Genomic DNA, 19,284 nt, shown 5'->3' with positions numbered 1-19,284 from the left:
CTTTCTCAATGCTTTTATTTTAGCTTCGTGGCTGTTTAAAGTTGTTAGAAGAATATGAACACTACACTCGATTTTTTATTCTAAATCAATTTCCTTTTTATGAATATTTTAAAGTAGTTTTTACAGGACAATCTGTAGAAAAACATACTGGAGTAGGTGATTAATTTCTATAGATGCTTAAACAACTCATTTGTAACAATTGTGTCAATTGGATGTCATTTTGTCTCACTCACATTTGCTGGAATGGATGTGCTCTTGCGTTGAAGGTTCTATATAACATAATTCTTAATTCACTCTAATTCAAACTTTTTTCATCAAACCAGATAGCATCTAATGAAAAATATATAAAAAATAAAAAATAAAAAAAAATCTGTCTATTCATCAGCATCTCATTATGTGGTGAGGAACCGATCATTCTTGCAAATCTCATCCTTTTTATAAACTATGCAGATGTCAGAATTGGTTTGTGTCATGAACGACAGTTTAGAACAATGGGTCTATTCACAAAAGGCAATTTTTTGTCAGACTACTAAATCAGTAGTACTGATAATGTTTAAAGTTGCCGACGTTTTTTCCTCATCCAAAATGTTCATCAGCAAATAATTAAGGTAAAATAACTTAATTGGACCCATTGCCTATGATTTCTAGAGCATCCCTGGAATCGAGTGTGCTTGACATGGTTCGCCTTCCGATCCCTCCATTGCCCTTTCTCATCATGGCAGCAAACTCTCCATAGTCTATTTGTCCATCCTGCAGCACAAATTTCATAAAAAAACTAACAAGTTAGTACCTATTGAGTTTACAGTTCTTCAATAAAACAATACTAATGTTGGCTATAATCTCGAAAACGAGTTTGCAGAAACTTATGACCTATAAAAGCAAGTTCTTAACAGCAACAAAGAAAATAAAAATACTTACATTATCTTGATCAATTTCCTTGACCATTTCATCAATATGGACATCGTCCAAACCAAACTCCTTACAAGCTGCCTGTATCTCGTCAATGGTTATGTAACCACTTCCATCTTTGTCAAAGTACGAGAATGCTGACAATAGATTTTCCTCTCTCTCCAGCTTATTTAAGTGGACAGTAGCAGCAATGAATTCACCATAGTCAAGTGTCCCGTTATTATCAATGTCTGCCTGTCACATGCAACATTTATAAGTCTTGTCCAATTGTCAAGTTTATAATTTGCGCAAAGCATCACAGATAACAAAACTGGTTTAAAACCTAAAACAATAATTAACTATTTATCTTACTGCATCCATAAGATCCTTAATTTCAGACTCCATAAGTTCCGATCCTACTCGCTGTAAGCCTTCTTTTAGCTCATCCAATGTTATGGTTCCACTATTGTCAGCGTCAAGCATCCTAAATAATTCTTTCAGACCACCAATTTCTTCTTCGTTAAGCCTCTTGGCAATAACCTAGGAATAAGTATACAAAACAAGAAAGGCCACGGTATCAGGAGTTGACATAGATAACACTACGAAATGAATCCCTTTTAACTTGTGAGTCAGGACAACACGAAGGAAAAAAAATCAACATTCACAAACTAAGACTTTTGTGCCTGAAGTTCAGGTCAAGGTTGCCAAGAAAGTGAACTTAATTCTACTATTGATATAAGAATATTCTGAAACAATGAAAAGAATCATTATAATAGCAAAACTAAACACTCGTATTCATGAAGTTCATCAAATTGATCTCATGTTCAAGAAAAGCAGAACAGAATATGGGTTTCCTGTCAACTTCATAGCTGTTCCTTGTACTAATGCTGAGGTTTTACCTTGACGATAATGGTGTGGTTAAGACTCGAGCGACAATTTATCTTCACTCATGTGTATTTTCCTTTAAAATATATGCTATCACAAGGTTGAAGTGTAACCAGATTCTATACATGAAAAACATAAACACACTAACCATACAAGCAACCACACATCTTGCAAATAAAACAGAAAAGAATAAATCTAGAAGCTTTGTCATGAACTGTATTAACCTTTAGAATGAAGAAGCCTTTTTATGCGACTTGATAAAGAGAATGTGCACAAAATTCATAACGACAGACACTTAATTAGAAAGTAGAAGTTCACTATCAATTTAGCCTAAATTGTTGTACTAATGTGCAAATAATTACATTTTCAATCTAACAAGATACAATCATGTATTACTAAGAAAAAAAATTCACTGTGACCTTACATGTAAAGCCATCTTTTTCAGTTTATTCATTGCAGAGAATTGCTTCAGACGAGATAGAACAGCAGAATCAAGGGGTTTATCTGGTGCAATGTTATCATCGACAATCCATGGGTGACCTGAAACAGGAAAAACGATTAAGTGCCATAGCTTTCAACTCCATTCGAATAAATTTTCAAGTATTCGTACAAATAATATACTTGCTATATATGAAATTTTAGACTTACAGAGCACTTGGTGAGCTGTAAACCTTGTTCTTGGATTCCTATCAAGCATCTTTCGGATTAGATCCTTGGCGCTGTATGAAATCTCAGGCCATGGCTCAGACTGGAAATTAAGTCTTCCACGGCAAATCTGTCGGAAGATCCCATTTTCGGTGTCTGTAGGCAGGAAAATTTGCAGAACAATATTAGCAATGAGAAAAGGATGAAGGTGAAGAAAACAGTAACATGCCTACAGTACATCTGCATCCACAGATGACAACTTAATGTATAAATGACAAATAGATACCGGCACAAAACGGAAGCCTCCCGCTTAACAAGATGTACAGAATAACGCCAGCACTCCACACGTCAGCTTCAGATCCATACTTCTTGTGCAAGACCTCTGGTGCAACATAGTATGGGCTTCCAGAAATATCACTAAAGATTTCACCTGAAAAACACATCAGTTTGTTAAGCATGCGCATCATGCAATCATTTCTGGTTGATATGGTGATGAATGTAACAAAAAGTGAAAATTCAAATTGTATATTCCACATTATTATACTATTAAGAGAAACTTCTAAAGCTATTAAAACTTCTGGCAGTTAGAATGCCAGAAGTTCATGTCTTTGGAGTTTGGACAACTTGTTGCATAGAAAATTAGGTTACTGAATGCACACTTCCCATCTGAGAACCCTCTTCCTTTTTTTTTTCTTCAGCAAACATTGCCTTTTTGGCTTCATCTCGATCAAATACAATAAAAAACAACAAAAACTAATCTTCACATAGGAAGAATTCCAAATTTGAATCACCCCGTGTTCTACATCAGTTAGGAATTCTAAATCGAACACTGTAGTAGTGTATATACTCTTTAAGGTTCCATAATAAATCATGGCATGAACCTGTAATAACAGTGACTATATACATCTTTCTCAAATTGGTCAATTCCTATGCACAGAATGAATAAACAACCATAACCAATTGATGAGCTGAGCTTCGATTTTAATATTTCCCTAGATCCCATTACTCCCTTAAATCCATCTATTTCCTGAACCATGTTATTATAATCAACTAGCAAAGGCGTTCTCCTAGTACTAAAGAATTTGATTGACACAATCATCCCCCCAAATAAGCAACCTCTGAAAAACAAAACAAAAAACAGATTGAAATCAAGTCCCACCAAAATTTCACCAAAATCAATTAATTTGAACAAAAAAAATTCCATCATGATAAAAACGACCGCATCTGAACATTGCCCTAGATGTGAAAACATTATAAGATCATTCATCACTTCACATATTGATCAAAATAGAAATAGAAAGGAAAAAGAAAACTAAACCTGGCTTATAAAAAACAGACAGCCCAAAATCAATAGTTTTGAGAACAGCATCTTCATCAACAGAATCAAATAGAAAATTCTCAGGTTTAAGGTCTCTATGCATAACTCCAAGAGAATGACAAGCTTCAACAACCTCAACAATAGTCTTAATCAACTTAGCAGCTTGTCTCTCACTATAATGACCCTTCTGCACAATCCTATCAAACAATTCCCCACCTTCACAAAGCTCCATAACCAAATGAACAAAAAATGAATCCTCATATGTTTCACGGATCCTCACAACATTTGGATGTTCGGATAAATGGTGCATTATTTGAATCTCTCTCCAAGCATCATCATAATCCTCTTTACACAAAAGCTTCTTCTTTGAGATTGATTTGCAAGCGTAGGTTCTACCCGTTGAGTTGTGTGTGCAGTGATATGTGATCCCAAATTGACCTTGACCCAGTTTTCTACCTAAGGTGTAAACTTCATGGAGATTCTTTGTTACACGAGGGAGAACCCATGTGGTTTTCGGTGTTGTTGGTGTTGTCTTGTCTGGTATGTTTGATTTTGACATTGTTCATGTTACTGTGCTTGGTTCCGAAAAATAACAAGCGGGAAAGAAACCCTAAAAACAAGCGCAAAAGAAAGAAGACAGAAAGTGTTTGTGACTTCACTTGCTACTATTTATAGGCTTAGCTTGGTTTACAAGTAATAAGGGTAAAGACTGATGTTAGTCTCTTTTTTTATGGAATGTAATAATAATGTTAATATAATCTCATTAAATCAAATTCCGTAATTTTATTTCCTTTTTAGAAGAGACTGATATTCTTTTTTTTTCCTTTTTACATTAGTATATGCCACTTTTTGTTGATGAAAATGGAAACAGGAATGAAGGTAATTAATAGAATATTTACAAAATCATTAAAACAAATGTTACTTTTAGTAAGAAACTCTGTATGCTTGGCTGGCCGTAAGTAATTATTTGGCAACACCCAAAATAACGTGTAATTTTGATTTTTTTTTTTAATAAAACATCATGTATCATATTTTGTGGAGTTGTCTCAATCAAAAATATTTAATGTGGTAGTATTAGATGATAAGTTAATTTTGAAAACTTTTTTTTTTTTGTCACTTGTTTTATTTCTTTAATTTTTATACTAAATATGAGTTAGAAACCAACATCATAAGTATTTATTTTTTTTGTGTAAATCGGGTATCATCCGCTCGTAACTGCAAAAACTAATCAGTCTTATAAGATTCAAATGAGTGTCAAACTCTCCCTAGCAGTTTCAACGTTGCTGCATATGTTCAAAGTTAGATTCGTAATCATGACCTTGGTCAACTTAGAAAAACTTATATCATCTCATCTAAGCGCTCTTGGGTAACTAATATCATAAAATGAAAAGGGCTACTAATTTTTCCCTATGAATTATAACATAAAATTCAAAAATTTAAATTTAATAAAATATGAATAGAAAATTAATTAGAGATTGTAAAATTAATTTTGAAAAATTAATTATTTAAAAAATATTGTCCAATAGCGTTTGAATCCCAGATTCTACGCTAGTTTAAGTTAAATTGTTTGGTATTGAAATGTTGCCACATCATAATTTTTTTTGTGAGGATCAATGAAAGAGCACGAATTAGAAATGATAAATGTATTATAAATAGATCAAAAGTAAATATTTTTAGGAGAATGTTAACCATTATTTTTGGGGTATTGATTAAAGTATTAAAATAAGTAAGTTTGCATTGAAAAGTGGTGTAATTATTGCTAAGAAATAAGTAAAGACTTGTATTTCCAAAACAAAGTTTCCATTATTGGAATCCTTAACCACTGCCCTTAGGGCACTGGTTAGCAATACCCATATTTTTAGGGTCTAACACTTGTTAAGGATTTAAAAATAAAAATAATTAATAACTTTTATGTAGAAAAAATTGTGTTTCTTATGTTTGAATGTGTTGAATACACAAATTTACAATAGACTTTTTACTTTAAACTTCTTATTAACAACGTTTTTCTTAACATTTTCCATATTTTTTAATTGTGATGTTTTAAAAACAAACTTATTGATTCAACTACTTTGTAGAGTTCTTGTATGATTCAAAATGAGAAATAAATAGAGGGTGAGACTTTGCTATTTCCAATATCCTTGATTGGGGCCTGTAATTAGTCAAAAGTAATATTTGTACTAGTAATAAGTTTATTTTGATTAGAAAAGTAAAAAAAGTTAATTTATTTGTACTATTGTTTTTTTTTTTTTTGTCTAATAGCCTAGTGGCTAGAGCTCACACAATTAAATGTGGAGAAGTGGAGTGTCCGGGGTTCGAACCCGCCCCTGCATAAATTATGCAATGTCCCTACCAACTGAGCTAAGCTCACGAGGACTGTACTATTGTTTTTTACTTTGAATAATTGTACTATTGTTGTGTGAGGCCATAATGAAAATATATAAAATTCGGAAGTATTAATCCCCGTGAGCTTATTGGTAGGGATATTGCATTTCATATGCAGGGGCCGAGATTCGAACCCCGACACTCCACTTCTCCATAATTTAATTGTGTGAGCTCTAGCCACTAGGCTACTTGACCAAAAAATAAATAAAAAATATTGGAAAGTTTATCTAGTTTTTATTACATAAAGAAATCTTATATATTACATAAAACATTTATTATAAAATTTTAAAACATTACATTGATATAAAATTGTTATCATGTGCACATCAAACAATAACTTATCCTATCTATATCATATTTCTTTGTACTAATCTATCTATATCAAATCATTTTTTTACTAATCTATCTATATCAAATGAAACAATTATCCTCATTTATATTTTATCATGTCTCGATGATATTTTGCGCACCATACAAACATTTAGGCCCTTGGTGCACAGGATAGCAAGATAGGATATGATAAAACTATCATATCTTATTTCACTGTTTGGTACGTGAACAGGAAATGATAACTTAATCCTATCCTACCCACCTTTTTTTATTTTTATCCTTAGTTTTTGGCGGATTAGAATTATCCTATCATGATTAGTATTAAAATTCTTATTTTACCCTTTCTCTCCATTCATCGTTCATGTTCTCTCTCTGATCTCCATGCATCGACCTCTACCTCTTCCTCCATAACTCTTCAACACCATCTCTTCTATTTATCACAAATCTAACCCCAATTCCACCCTACAATCACTTTTTTTTCATCTGCTTAATTTTTTTGTTTGTTTCTTTATTGATTATCAATTTTGTATTCATGTCCAATTTGAAAAGAAAGGAAACAGGCTGGAGTTACACAGGTTGGAGTTATGCAAGAAGGAAGAAGATTGTAAATGATTTATTTTTTTTAATTCAAGAAGCCGTGATTTTTTCTTTTAATTCAAGAAGCCATGATTTTTTTAATTGAATTATGTAATTGAAGAAGAAGACGGCACCCTTAAGAAAAAAGGAAGATGATTGAGGTACCGTTTGGCCCGACTTTTTTTCCAGTTTTTTTACATTTTTAAGGAAAAGTTAGGTCAAACACAATATCAATAAAGTACCTTCGAAAAAAAGTATTTTTTTTAGAATGCATAAAATTGATCACTTATATATTTTTATGTTTTTAAAGGAATTTTATTATCTTTTTAGGCCAAACACTTATATACTTTTTTTAGAATGCATAAAATTGAGGTATCTATTTTTTAAGGAATTTTATTATCTTTTTATCACTTATATATTTAATTTTAATATCGTTTAATTATGACAACCTTACAAATATTTTTATTCATGTTGTCATTGAATGACACCAAATATTTTTATTCCCTTTCTTCAACCTCACAAATATACACACACACATTAGCGTTTAGAGTAATATTTTATGTATGTATGTCTGTTTTTTTTGTTACGCTAATGCGTATAATTTTTTCAGTGTTGCGCAATCCGTACAATTATTATTTTTATAAAATTTTGATTTTAATTAAAAGTACTAGTATAGATGCCTAAAAAATTATACTTATATATATATATATATATATATATATATTTTACACATTTGTATTGTAACAAATTATGCATATCTTTTTCTTATGAAAAAAAACTAAACATATCTTTTTCAATGACACCAACAATGTAACAAATATAATATCATATAATATAAATTCTTATCTTTTTAAATGACACCAAAAATATGATATTCTTATAACAAAATTTTGTTATACAGTATAATTGGAAAAGAAAAAATAAATTATTTTCTAGCTTAACTCAGTTGATATAGACAATGTATAAATATATGCAAGGTCGCGCGTTCGAACCACGAACATCACCAAAAAAATATAATAAATTCAAAGTTTTGTACAATATTTTGCCAAACAACTTTTAACTTAAAAATAACTTTAGAATTAAAAAAAATAAAGAAACCAAACAGCTTTAACTTTTTCCTTAAAGAACTTTATTTTAAAGTAGTTTTTAAACTGAAAAAAAGTCTGGCCAAACGGTACCTGACAATTTTCTTTTAAGAGAATTTTTTTTATAACATTGGATAATTAATAATAGCTTGATTGCATTTAATTAAAAAAGTTAAAACATATCATTAATTACCTGGGTAATTTTGTCATTTAATTGTAATATATATAATATCATGTTTGTTATCATGTGTGCATCAAACATATGATAGGACAGATGTTTATCTTGTCTATATCTTTTCCTATCCTTATTCAGTTTTATATCATATCCTATCTCTATCCTATCTTGTACACCAAATGGTAATGTTTTAAACATATTTCATCGAACTAAGGGATTTTAAAAGACTTTTTTATAATGAAAAAGTCTTGTGGTATTCAATCAAGACTCTTTTCAATTTAAAAAAAGTCTTGTGTTATTCAATCAAGATTCTTTGTCATTTAAAAAAAGTCATGTAGTATTCAATCAAGACTCTTAATCACTTAAAAAAAGTCTAGTGGTATTTAAAATTATTCAAGTTTCGAAGGATTGTTTAATAAATCAGATTTTGATGGATTTTGTGGGATTTTTTAGTGAAATTTTAGCATGAAAAAGTCTTTTATGAAAACATGAGATTTCTTAAGATTGTTTTTTTTCTTTTTAAGATTTTACTATCTCTCCCTCTCTCTCCTCCCTTCTCTCTTACTCTCTCTTTTCCTCTCCTCTCCTCTCTCTCTCTCTCTCTCTGATTCTCTCTCTCCCCAGCTCTAGCTCTCCCGTAAAGAATAAAATAAAATAAATAAAAGAGTCTTAATTGAGATTTTGTGAAAGAGAGTGTGTTATGATATTTTTTTCAATTATTTCTTAAAATTCATAAAATCTGTTGAAATCTCTTGAAATCCTTAAAATCATTTCAAAATCTTTAAAATCTTATGAATTAAATCTATTGAAATCCTTAATAGTCTTTTAAAATCATCAAAGTCATCAAAATCCTACAAAGTCTTTTAAAATCCTCAAGACTTTTTTAAACAAAAATTATCCTTTAAAATCCTAATCCAATACACCCCCTAAGTATAATCTAATGACCTCTAAAACAAAAATCAACTCATGAGAAATATATATAAAAGAAATTGTCTTGTTATCAACATCTCATTATGTCATGAGAAAAATAAGATAGCATTTTTTTTTTAAACTAAAGACATCCTCCGCACGCAACTGCACAAACTAACCCTCTCCCCTCGAAAAAACTAACATTCATCTAAGGGATAGAACTCTCACAACAAATATTTTTCGATAAACATCAATCATGTATCAAACACATGACCAAAGACTCGGGTAACTACGACTTGCACCACAAGCCATGATGGTTATTCTCGTCCTTTTCTACACCATACAAATGTTCGAATTAATCCGCCAATTTGTGGTGTGGTTCGTTTCATGACAAACATTTTGGGAAATTTCATACCAAAAAAACATTTTAGAATGACAGATCTGTTAATAAAGACAAATTTTGGTCAGGCCTACTGATAATGTTGAAAGTTACCAAAGTTTTTTTTCCTCTTCCAAAATTTGTATCACCAAATAAATTATTTAAGGTACAATAACTTAATTGGACCCATTGCCTATGATTCCAAGAGCATCTCTGAAATTAAGTGTGCTTGTCATGGTTCTCCTTCCAATCCCTCCATTGCCCTTTCTCATCATGGCAGCAAACTCTCCATAGTCTATTTGTCCATCCTGCAACACAAAATTTTCATCAAAAACAAACAAGTTAGCAACTAATGGGTTTACACAGTAATGCTAATGTTGGCGTATAATCTTTAAAGACAATTTTTGCATAAACTTATGATCTCTACAAGAAAGCTCTTGATAGCAACAAAGAAAAAAAATACTTACATTATCCTGATCAATTTCCTTGACCATTTCATCAATGTGGACATCATCTAAGCCAAACTCTTTACAGGCTGCTTGAATCTCATCGATGGTTATGTAACCGCTACAATCTTTGTCAAAGTAGGAGAATGCCGACAACAGATTTTCCTCTCTCTCCAGCTTATTTAAGTGCACAGTAGCAGCAATGAATTCGCCATAGTCAAGTGTCCCGTTATTATCTATATCTGCCTGTTACATGCAAGATTAATATAAGGCTTGGCCAATTGTCAGATTTATAATTAGGGCTAGCATCACAAGTAAAGAAACTGGATTAAAACCTAAAACAATAACGAATTATATATCTTACTGCATCCATAAGATCCTTGATTTCAGACTCCATAAGTTCAGATCCTACTCGCTTTAAGCCTTCTTTTAACTCTTCCAATGTTATAGTTCCACTATTATCAGCATCAAGCATCCTGAATAACTCCTTCAAACCACCAATTTCTTCCTCAGAAAGCCTCTCCGCAATAACCTGGGAAAAAGTATTCATAACAAGAAATACCATGGTATTAGGAGTTCACATACAAAAGACTGAAATGAATTCTGTTTAACTTCTCAGTGAGGACAATGTGCCTCTGATAGAGGTCTAGACACAAGCAATGGTAAGGCTAAGCTTAAAAATTTGAAAATTTCGAATATTCACAAACCAAGACATAATTATGCCTGAAGTTCAGGTCAAGGTTGTCAAGAACGTGACCTTAATTCATAATACTGCTAATTTATGTCGATTCAGTGGAAAGATTATCATAATAAATCAGCAGTGGTAAAATAAATCAGAAAAAATACAAATGTGAATGTGAAGAAACTTTTTAACATTATATCCATATTAGCTTCCGACCCTGGTGTTCCTTGCTTGAAGCAACAACCACAAATAGCAAGAACATGAGGTTCAAGTTCCTTCAAAACTGAACTCATGCATGCCTTCTCTTCTGATTTTAAGGCCAGTGCATAAAACACAATGTAAGAATGTCAGGTTTTGTGCACTTCAACACTTAAAAGGACTGATTGTTGTTTGATTTTCTTTCTTTGGGCTCCCAGCCCTCTTTTATTCCAACAAAAAAGGATGGGATGCATGAGAAAAATTAATAGATATAAAAGATATTCTGAAACAACAAAAATAATCATCATAAAAGCAAAAATTGGCACTCATTCATGAAGTTCATCAAATTGATCACAGCTGTCGAGAAAAGCAGAACAGAATGTGGGTTTTCCTGTTCAACGATATAGATTTCGTTGTTCTAATGCTAAGTATAATGCCTGAGGTTTTGCCTTGATGATATGGGTGGTTAAGAATCGAGCAAAAATTTATCACTCGCTCAATGTTTTATTCTTCTTTAAAAAATACAGCATACTGATTCAAAGTCTAGTCATATTAAATAAATTGGCTTCACCAAATATTATGAGGTTGAAGTGTAACCAGAGTCCACACATGAAAAACATATGCACAATAATTATCACATTCCTTTCATTTCAAAGCGGGTATAGGTTGCAATCTTTTTGGTGAATCTAATGCATAAGGTTGCACTCATGAAGGCATGAACAATGATCATGTACCAAACCAAGACATTCCCTGCAGGCATGTCAGACATCTAGGCATCCTGCTCATAAAATCAAAAAATAAAATAAAAAAATCTAAAAGCTCTAGGATCACTGTTGTTGAAGCAAACAAAAATACTGTCATGCAAACCTTTAGAATGAAGAAGCCTTTGTATGAGACTTGCCAGAGAGAATGTACACAACATTAATAAAGACAGCTAGTTAATTAGAAAGCAACAGTTAACTATCAGTTTAGCCTGAATTATACTAAAATGCATATAATCTACCTTTTCAATCTAACAAGATACAATCAGGTATTACTACGATATAAAATTGTTCTTTTACTAAGCCTAATTTCATTCAGCCTAATAAAAAAGGTGTGCAGAAGACTTACACGTAAAGCCATCTTTTTAAGTTTATTCATCGCAGAGAACTGCTTCAGGCGAGATAAAACAGCAGAATCAAGAGGTTTATCTGGTGCAATGTTATCATCGACAATCCACGGGTGACCTGACACAGAAAAACCACTTAAGTTTCATAGCTTTCAACCCCATTCCGATAATTTTTCTAGTATTCGTACAAGTAAGATACTTGCTATATATGGAATTTTAGACTTACAGAGCACTTGGTGAGCTGTAAATCTTGTTTTTGGGTTCCTATCAAGCATTTTTCGAATTAGATCCTTGGCACTGTCTGAAATCCCAGGCCACGGCTCAGACCGGAAATCAAGTTTTCCTTGGAAAATCTGTCTGAAGATCCCTTGATCGGTCTCTGTAGGTGAGAAAATTCACATAACAGTATTAGCAATGAGAAAAGGATGAAGGTGAGGAAAACAGTAAAATGACTACGTTACAGCCTGCATCCACAGCTGATAATTTGATGTATAAATGACAGATATATACCGGCCCAAAACGGAGGCACCCCGCTTAATAAGATGTACAAAATAACACCAGCACTCCACACGTCTGCTTCAGGTCCATAATGTTTGTGCAAGACCTCTGGCGCAACATAGTATGGGCTTCCAACAACATCACTAAAGATTTCACCTGAAAAACACATCAGTTTGTTAAGCATCCAAATCATGCAATCATTTCCGGTGATGAATGAAACGAACAACAGAAAACTAAAATAGTATAATCCACATTATACTTTGATATGAATGTTCCGATATTATAGTATTAAAGGCAAGTACAGTCATTTTCCAGACTTGGAACTTTGAGCAGTTAGAATGCCAAAAGTTCATGTCTTTGGACAAACTTACAGAAGACAGAAATATGTTTCTCACTGCAATTTTCCCATTTGAGCAACCTCTTCATTCTTTTTTTCATTAAACATTGCCTTTTTAGCTTCATTTCTATTGAACATAATAAAAACAAGAAAACTGAATCTGCACACAGAAAGCAAGGGTCTACTGCTCTATTCAATCGAAAGAATGAAGAAACATGAAAATAGATGGAAAAATCCTGATTTGAATCACCCCATGTTCTTCTTCATTTCGGAATTCTATATCATATACAGTGTATTGTGGATTGAGGTTCCATAATAAACCATGACATGAACCTGCAATAACAATTACTCCCTCCGTCCCAAAATGACCTATCTAGTTGATTGTTTCACATACGTCAATGCACAACTTTGAAAATACTCATCGACTCAAATCCAACATCTTATATGCTACCATTTGTTTTTTTTATATATTAGTAGAAAAATATGGTCGTCCAAGTATGTTATGTAAATAATGCAGATTAGTCAAACAATGGCAGTGACTTTAGGACGGAGGGAGTAGTATATATATCTTTCTCAAACTGATCAATTCAGATACACAACCAAAACCAAACTTTGATTTTAATATTTCCCTAGATCCCATTGCTCCCCTAACTCAATCTATTTCCCGAAACGGTTTATAATCAATTGGAAATAAGCTCTCCTAGTACAAAGGACTCAAGCAAGTGGAGCAATGAAATCAGAACCAAAACACAACATCCCTTTTTCTCTCTAAAAACAAAAAAACACACACAACCAAAATCAACAAGATTGAAATCAGGTTCAACAAATAAATCAACAAAACCATTTCATCTTGAACAATAAATCTCCCTCATAATAGAATCCACCGCATCTGAACAATGACGCAGATGCATAAACATCATCAAATCATTTATCAATTCACAAATAAACTGAATCTGATCAAAATATAAAGGAAAAATCAAACAAACCTGGCTTGTAAAAAACAGACAAACCAAAATCAATAGTTTTGAGAAGAGCATCTTCATCAACAGAATCAAACAAAAAATTCTCAGGTTTAAGGTCTCTGTGCATAACTCCAAGAGAATGACAAGCTTCAACAACCTCAACAATAGTTCTAATCAACTTAGCAGCTTGTCTCTCACTATAATGCCCTTTCTGCACAATCCTATCAAACAATTCCCCACCTTCACAAAGCTCCATAACCAAATGAACAGAAAACGAATCCTCGTAAGTTCCATGGATCCTCACAACATTTGGATTTTCAGACAAATGGTGCATTATCTGAATCTCTCTCCAAACATCATCATAATCCTCTTTGCATAAAAGCTTCTTCTTTGAGATTGATTTGCAAGCGTAGGTTCTACCCGTTGAGTTGTGTATGCAGTGATATGTGATCCCAAATTGACCTTGACCCAGTTTTCTGCCTAAGGTGTAAACTTCACGAAGATTTTCAGTTACATAAGGGAGAACCCATGTGGGTTTTGGTGGTGTTGTGTTGGTGGTGTTGGATTTCGACATTCTTCAACGTTGTACTGTGTTTGGTGTTTGGTTCAGAAAGAGAAAAAGAAGACACAAAGACAAAGACAGAGTCAAATGTTTGTGACTTCACTTATGCTTATTACACAAGTAATAATGACAAAAATTTAATGAAAAGAATTAAATCAAATTCCGTGATTTTCTATTTGCTGATATATTTTGTTGAAGATTTTTATGAAGTGTAATTTAATGGGAAAGAAATTACTCCGTGATTTTCTTCTTAGTGATAGGATAGGAGGAGTACTTTTTATTTCCTTTTTCAATTGTTACCCGGTTACTACCAAGTTTCGTTGAAGAAAATGGAAACGGGGATGAGGTCATTAATATAACTTTTTTTTAAGGAAAGGTCATTAATATAATTGTTATAAAATCATAAAAATTGGTGTTACTTTTAGTAAGAAACTACTAAAAGTGAAGGGTGAAGAAACTAGTATGCTAGGCTGTAATTACCAGTGATTTTAATTTTTAATCGTTTTTTTCAAAGAATTTTAATCGGTTATGTTGAATATGTCTGTCAGAAATAAAGTACATTTATGTATAACAATTTTTTTTTTTTGTAGTGATTTATGCATAACAATTTAATTTAAGTATAAAGTGTCGAATAAAAGTTTAAAACATTTTGTCAAAAAAAGGAGGTATCAGGGTTCGAACTCCGATCGCGGCATCCGGCCTAATAATTTTGACATTTTACCAGTTAAGGTAGGATTTCTGAATTAAAAAGTGTTCTAACCTTATCTCTAATGATAACACCTTGTCTCGCGCAGTCTCTTTCCTTTCAATCCAACATCTCCTCTTTTGATGTAGTCGCAACAATGGATGGTGCTATGGTTGGTGCTAGCCACTAAACTATTTGGTAAAAAAAAAAGAGCTTTAAGTCTTTTCTACTTCGGCAAAATTCACGATCCAACTCATTTAAATTTTTGCTCATTTGGATTACATAATCCAAAATGCGTCAAGATATGGATGACAAGTGTGTTAGAACAAGAATGGTTCATACAAGCTCTCTTGTGTTTTGATGATAACAAAGCATTGAGAAACAATTTGTATACTAACATATGTTCAAGTGTGCATGATCTCCTTATCATGAAGAAGGAACATATTAAGAGCATAAAAAAAGGGATTGGAAGCTTAGAAGACTATGATGGAAGATCCACTGGAAGGTCAACCATAAGTCAACTTCCTTAGTAGAAGGAAGTCTCACGGAAGCTCAGGAGTGATCTCCATAGGCTATGTGAAGGACATCAAACACAAAAATTGACTATGTTAACTTCTATGAAGCACAAACACCTCTTGACACGTATCGGTTTTCAACACTTGTCTGACACGTGTCGATAAATTTATAAAAGTGTTCAATTGTTATTAATGTATTTACTTCGACAATCCTTGAATTGTTGTTCCACACTCGTATGACAAGTGTTGAACAATTTACTCAAACGTTTCAAAAAAGTTTATTTTTACTTTCTGTTGCTCATAACTTCTTAGACATGCCTCGACCACATCTACAAAGGTTAAGAATGTGCTGGAGCAATGGTGATGAATAAAGGTTAGATTTTTGAGTTGTTGATTAAGTAGAATGTGAATGTAGTTGAGCAATTATGAATTATGTAGTTGTTTATCAATTAATTGTTGATCATTTGCTAAGTCGTCATTTGGTGATTGTGAAGACTTAGCAATTAATTGGTTTTCACCATTTGCGATGAGTGTTGTTCTTGTTCCCTAGTGTTTGTAAGAATACTTTGATGTACTCGTTATTTACACAGTAAAATGTTTTATTAGACTAGGCCACATAGTTTTATTCTCTCGGAAGAAAAAGTTTCACGTTAAAAATTCAGTGTCTAACATTTTTTATTTTTTATTTTTTTTAGTTATTGATGTTGTGCGCTAGTATTAGATTTTGTTGCTTGTCTATTTAACTACACAAAAGTATGTGAAAAATATTTTGTTTGAAAAAGACAATTAATTCAGGTTTTTCCAAACATAGATGTATACCACTGGCAAAAAATGGTAGAGTGTGTTTGATCTTTTGTTCGTTGACGATTTGCTTAACAAAGTATTTATCAAAATAATCTTTCTTAAATATTGTGCTTAAATAGTTTAAATAACATTTCTCAAAAAAGCATATAGTTAAGAAAACAGAATAGAATCACTAAAAAGGAATTTGTTAAATATAAAACTGATACTTTGATATTATTTTTTTTCATGAAAATCATGACCATCATAAAGGTTTGAGAGGACTTAATCATTTGCTAAAACTAGATGTACAAAACTACACCAAATATCCTTCAGATACAAAAAGAAAGAGCTCTACTTACACATAAAAAGCATTAAACCATGATTTACACCTAAGGAAAACAAAGCAAACAACTACAAAGGTCCTTCAGTAACTAATAAGATGACAATAATCTCATCCAGCATCCAGGAAGCACCATAGCTAGCATATGGCAAGCAAATCCACACCATTATACCAAATTCTATTTGAGATTTGAAGCTAAAATCCAAGTGTCCTTTAAGCCAACGCTGATCTGCTATAATGCGAACAAGAAAAAATACACCAAGGCCATGGAACAGCAGCAGAGTGCACTTCTCAAACACCTATGTTGTTGACAAGAATTTACGGCACAAATATTCTGTCTTCAAATGATCATCATGGCAAATCAGATGCCAAATACACACCTTTATTGTTGCGCAGAACACCCCTTATAATAAAGTTTTGCCTACCCGAACTGCTATGCTCAAAACAGCCAAGAAAAAAGCGCTTGACAGACTACACATGACCGAAAACACTGGTAAACAAAAACTTCAAAAAAACTGCACATCTGAAAACCGTTGCTATACAAATATAGCTTCCACTCTCTAACCGTGGGAATAGTGTACCCGTTGCCTATTCCCTAAAGGCAACGGATTTAGTTTGTTGCTATTCAAACCACAATCCAAAATCTTTTGAAGAGGTTGCATCTAAAATAGCGTGGCGTAAACTCCTACTGACCATAGTTTTGTTAGATATTGCGCCACATGTAATAATGTTGCTAATAACATTTGTAATTCGTGCCTAGGAAATTGCCCTCTTCTTTTTTAGTGATTCCCTCTTTTTCCATTAATAATAAAATAAAATGGTAAGTGTATGTATGTTTTAAGTTTAAATATGTTATTAGTCCTTGCATTTTGACCATAATTTGACATTAGTGCCTGCACTTTTTAAATATTTTGCAATTGGTCCTTCTATTAAGTTCACGTTAGAAAAAAAAAAACTAACAATGTGTTACGTTGACCAATTATTACACACCACGTGACACACTACAAGACAATTTTCAGAATTAAAATATTCCAAAATTTTTAGACCTCGCACTTTTTTATATTGGTCCTTACACTTTGGTATTGATCTTAAATCTTTTTTTTTTGGAAAAATCTTTCAATAATACAATTATGTTCTATTATTATTTTTTTCATTATTTTTATGAAAGATGATTATAATAAATTATTATTTTGTTCATTATTTTTATTAATAAGAATTATAAAAAATAATTAACATAATGAACAAAATAATAATAATAATAATACATAATAAATAATAAATATTGGCATAACGTGGGATAAACTGTTTATTTAGTATTGGTATAACGTGAGATAAACTTTTCAATTAAAATGAACAAAATAAATAATAAATATAGACGAGGTTTAATTTTTTTTAATATTTTTGGTCTCTATATAAACTTTGGATGAGTTACAACACACGTACGTACCATATAGTCTATGAAAAGAAAAGAAAAAAAAAACAAGGCAACGGCTTTCGATGCCTTGCATATTACACGGTTCTGGTGTTTGTACTAGACAACAAGAGGTTTATGTGCTGCAATCAATGCTATCATCAACAATCCACGGGTGTAAGAATTAGGTTGCTGAAACGTTTTTGAATTCATAACACTACTGTGTGTTGCTTATTGTGTCATATATCTGAGTTTTAAATAATAGACAACATACTATCTGAGGTTAATATATGATGAGCTGAGGTATGACATAAATAAGTTACGAAAGGAGCATCGTCCTTTAATGTCAACTATGACTTTGAAGCAGAAAATAATATATGACAATAATGGCAAGGGTTGAATCTAACCGACCTGGTGTATTTTTCCTGTATGATTACGGTGGAACATGTAAAATTTATAACTGTCTAAACATAGTCATATTTTATAAGACTACATATGGGTAGTGTATACAATGTTTACGAGCCTTGGCAGCACTATCATATTACTATTGCCATGCCCATCTAATTATATAATGTGTGTGTGATATTTTTTTTTTTGGGATAATCGTGCCTATGTTGTTCATTATTGAGACTTTATATGTTCAGAAATTAATGTTCTTCCAATTTTTTGTGTTCTGTTAGGACAGATGGTTCTTATATCATATTACATAATTTTTTTTATAAATTTTGTTGAATGTGTTGTCTATTTTTATTGGCACAGCCGTAAAACTTTTATTTGGAGGGCAAACAGTCTTCTCTCTAATAAAAAATTTGATGGTCAGCTATATGCGATGATTTCAAGAGTGACATTGAGAAATGGTCTTAAAATTTTGTTGATAGATGAAAATGGCGATTGTATCAATACTACATCAAATGTGGTTTATCAAGAGATTTTTCAAAATGTATAATCATACATCATTTAAGTAATGAGACACTATTGCGATTTTATAGTTTTCTTTCATCAAATTAATTATAATCATAAGCGATGAATCATATCGCATTACAATATTTTGCAAAGATGTATATGACCCGTGCGGCAGCATGGGTGGATGATCTAGTTATATACATAAATTAATGCTCAGACATACCCTAATGCAAATAGGTTGTGTGTTCAAGGTAATTCATATCTGCAATCTGTAATCATTTC

At 32.1% G+C, this 19,284-nt stretch overlaps 2 protein-coding genes across 2 annotated transcripts; both read right to left on the bottom strand.

Annotated features, from left to right (window-relative positions):
• Positions 1 to 414: 414 nt before the first annotated feature.
• On the bottom strand, positions 415 to 4,363 carry LOC11435051 (calcium-dependent protein kinase SK5). The gene is made up of 7 exons (XM_003602653.4): positions 3,737 to 4,363; positions 2,705 to 2,848; positions 2,422 to 2,574; positions 2,198 to 2,313; positions 1,261 to 1,428; positions 919 to 1,143; positions 415 to 750 (listed from the first exon to the last, which is right to left on the bottom strand). Exons 1-7 carry the CDS (start codon positions 4,293 to 4,295, stop codon positions 619 to 621), a joined length of 1,497 nt encoding a protein of 498 aa, XP_003602701.2. The 5' UTR covers positions 4,296 to 4,363; the 3' UTR covers positions 415 to 618.
• A 5,114-nt stretch (positions 4,364 to 9,477) lies between these two features.
• LOC11435049 (calcium-dependent protein kinase SK5) lies at positions 9,478 to 14,470 on the bottom strand. The gene is made up of 7 exons (XM_003602651.4): positions 13,828 to 14,470; positions 12,517 to 12,660; positions 12,233 to 12,385; positions 12,009 to 12,124; positions 10,383 to 10,550; positions 10,040 to 10,264; positions 9,478 to 9,880 (listed from the first exon to the last, which is right to left on the bottom strand). Exons 1-7 carry the CDS (start codon positions 14,375 to 14,377, stop codon positions 9,749 to 9,751), a joined length of 1,488 nt encoding a protein of 495 aa, XP_003602699.1. The 5' UTR covers positions 14,378 to 14,470; the 3' UTR covers positions 9,478 to 9,748.
• Positions 14,471 to 19,284: the final 4,814 nt, after the last annotated feature.

This window comes from Medicago truncatula, chromosome 3 (assembly GCF_003473485.1).
Source record: "Medicago truncatula cultivar Jemalong A17 chromosome 3, MtrunA17r5.0-ANR, whole genome shotgun sequence".
NCBI classification, from domain to species: domain Eukaryota; kingdom Viridiplantae; phylum Streptophyta; class Magnoliopsida; order Fabales; family Fabaceae; genus Medicago; species Medicago truncatula.
The sequence above is the reverse complement of the archived record's forward strand: the minus strand, read 5'-3'. Positions and strand labels throughout refer to the sequence as shown.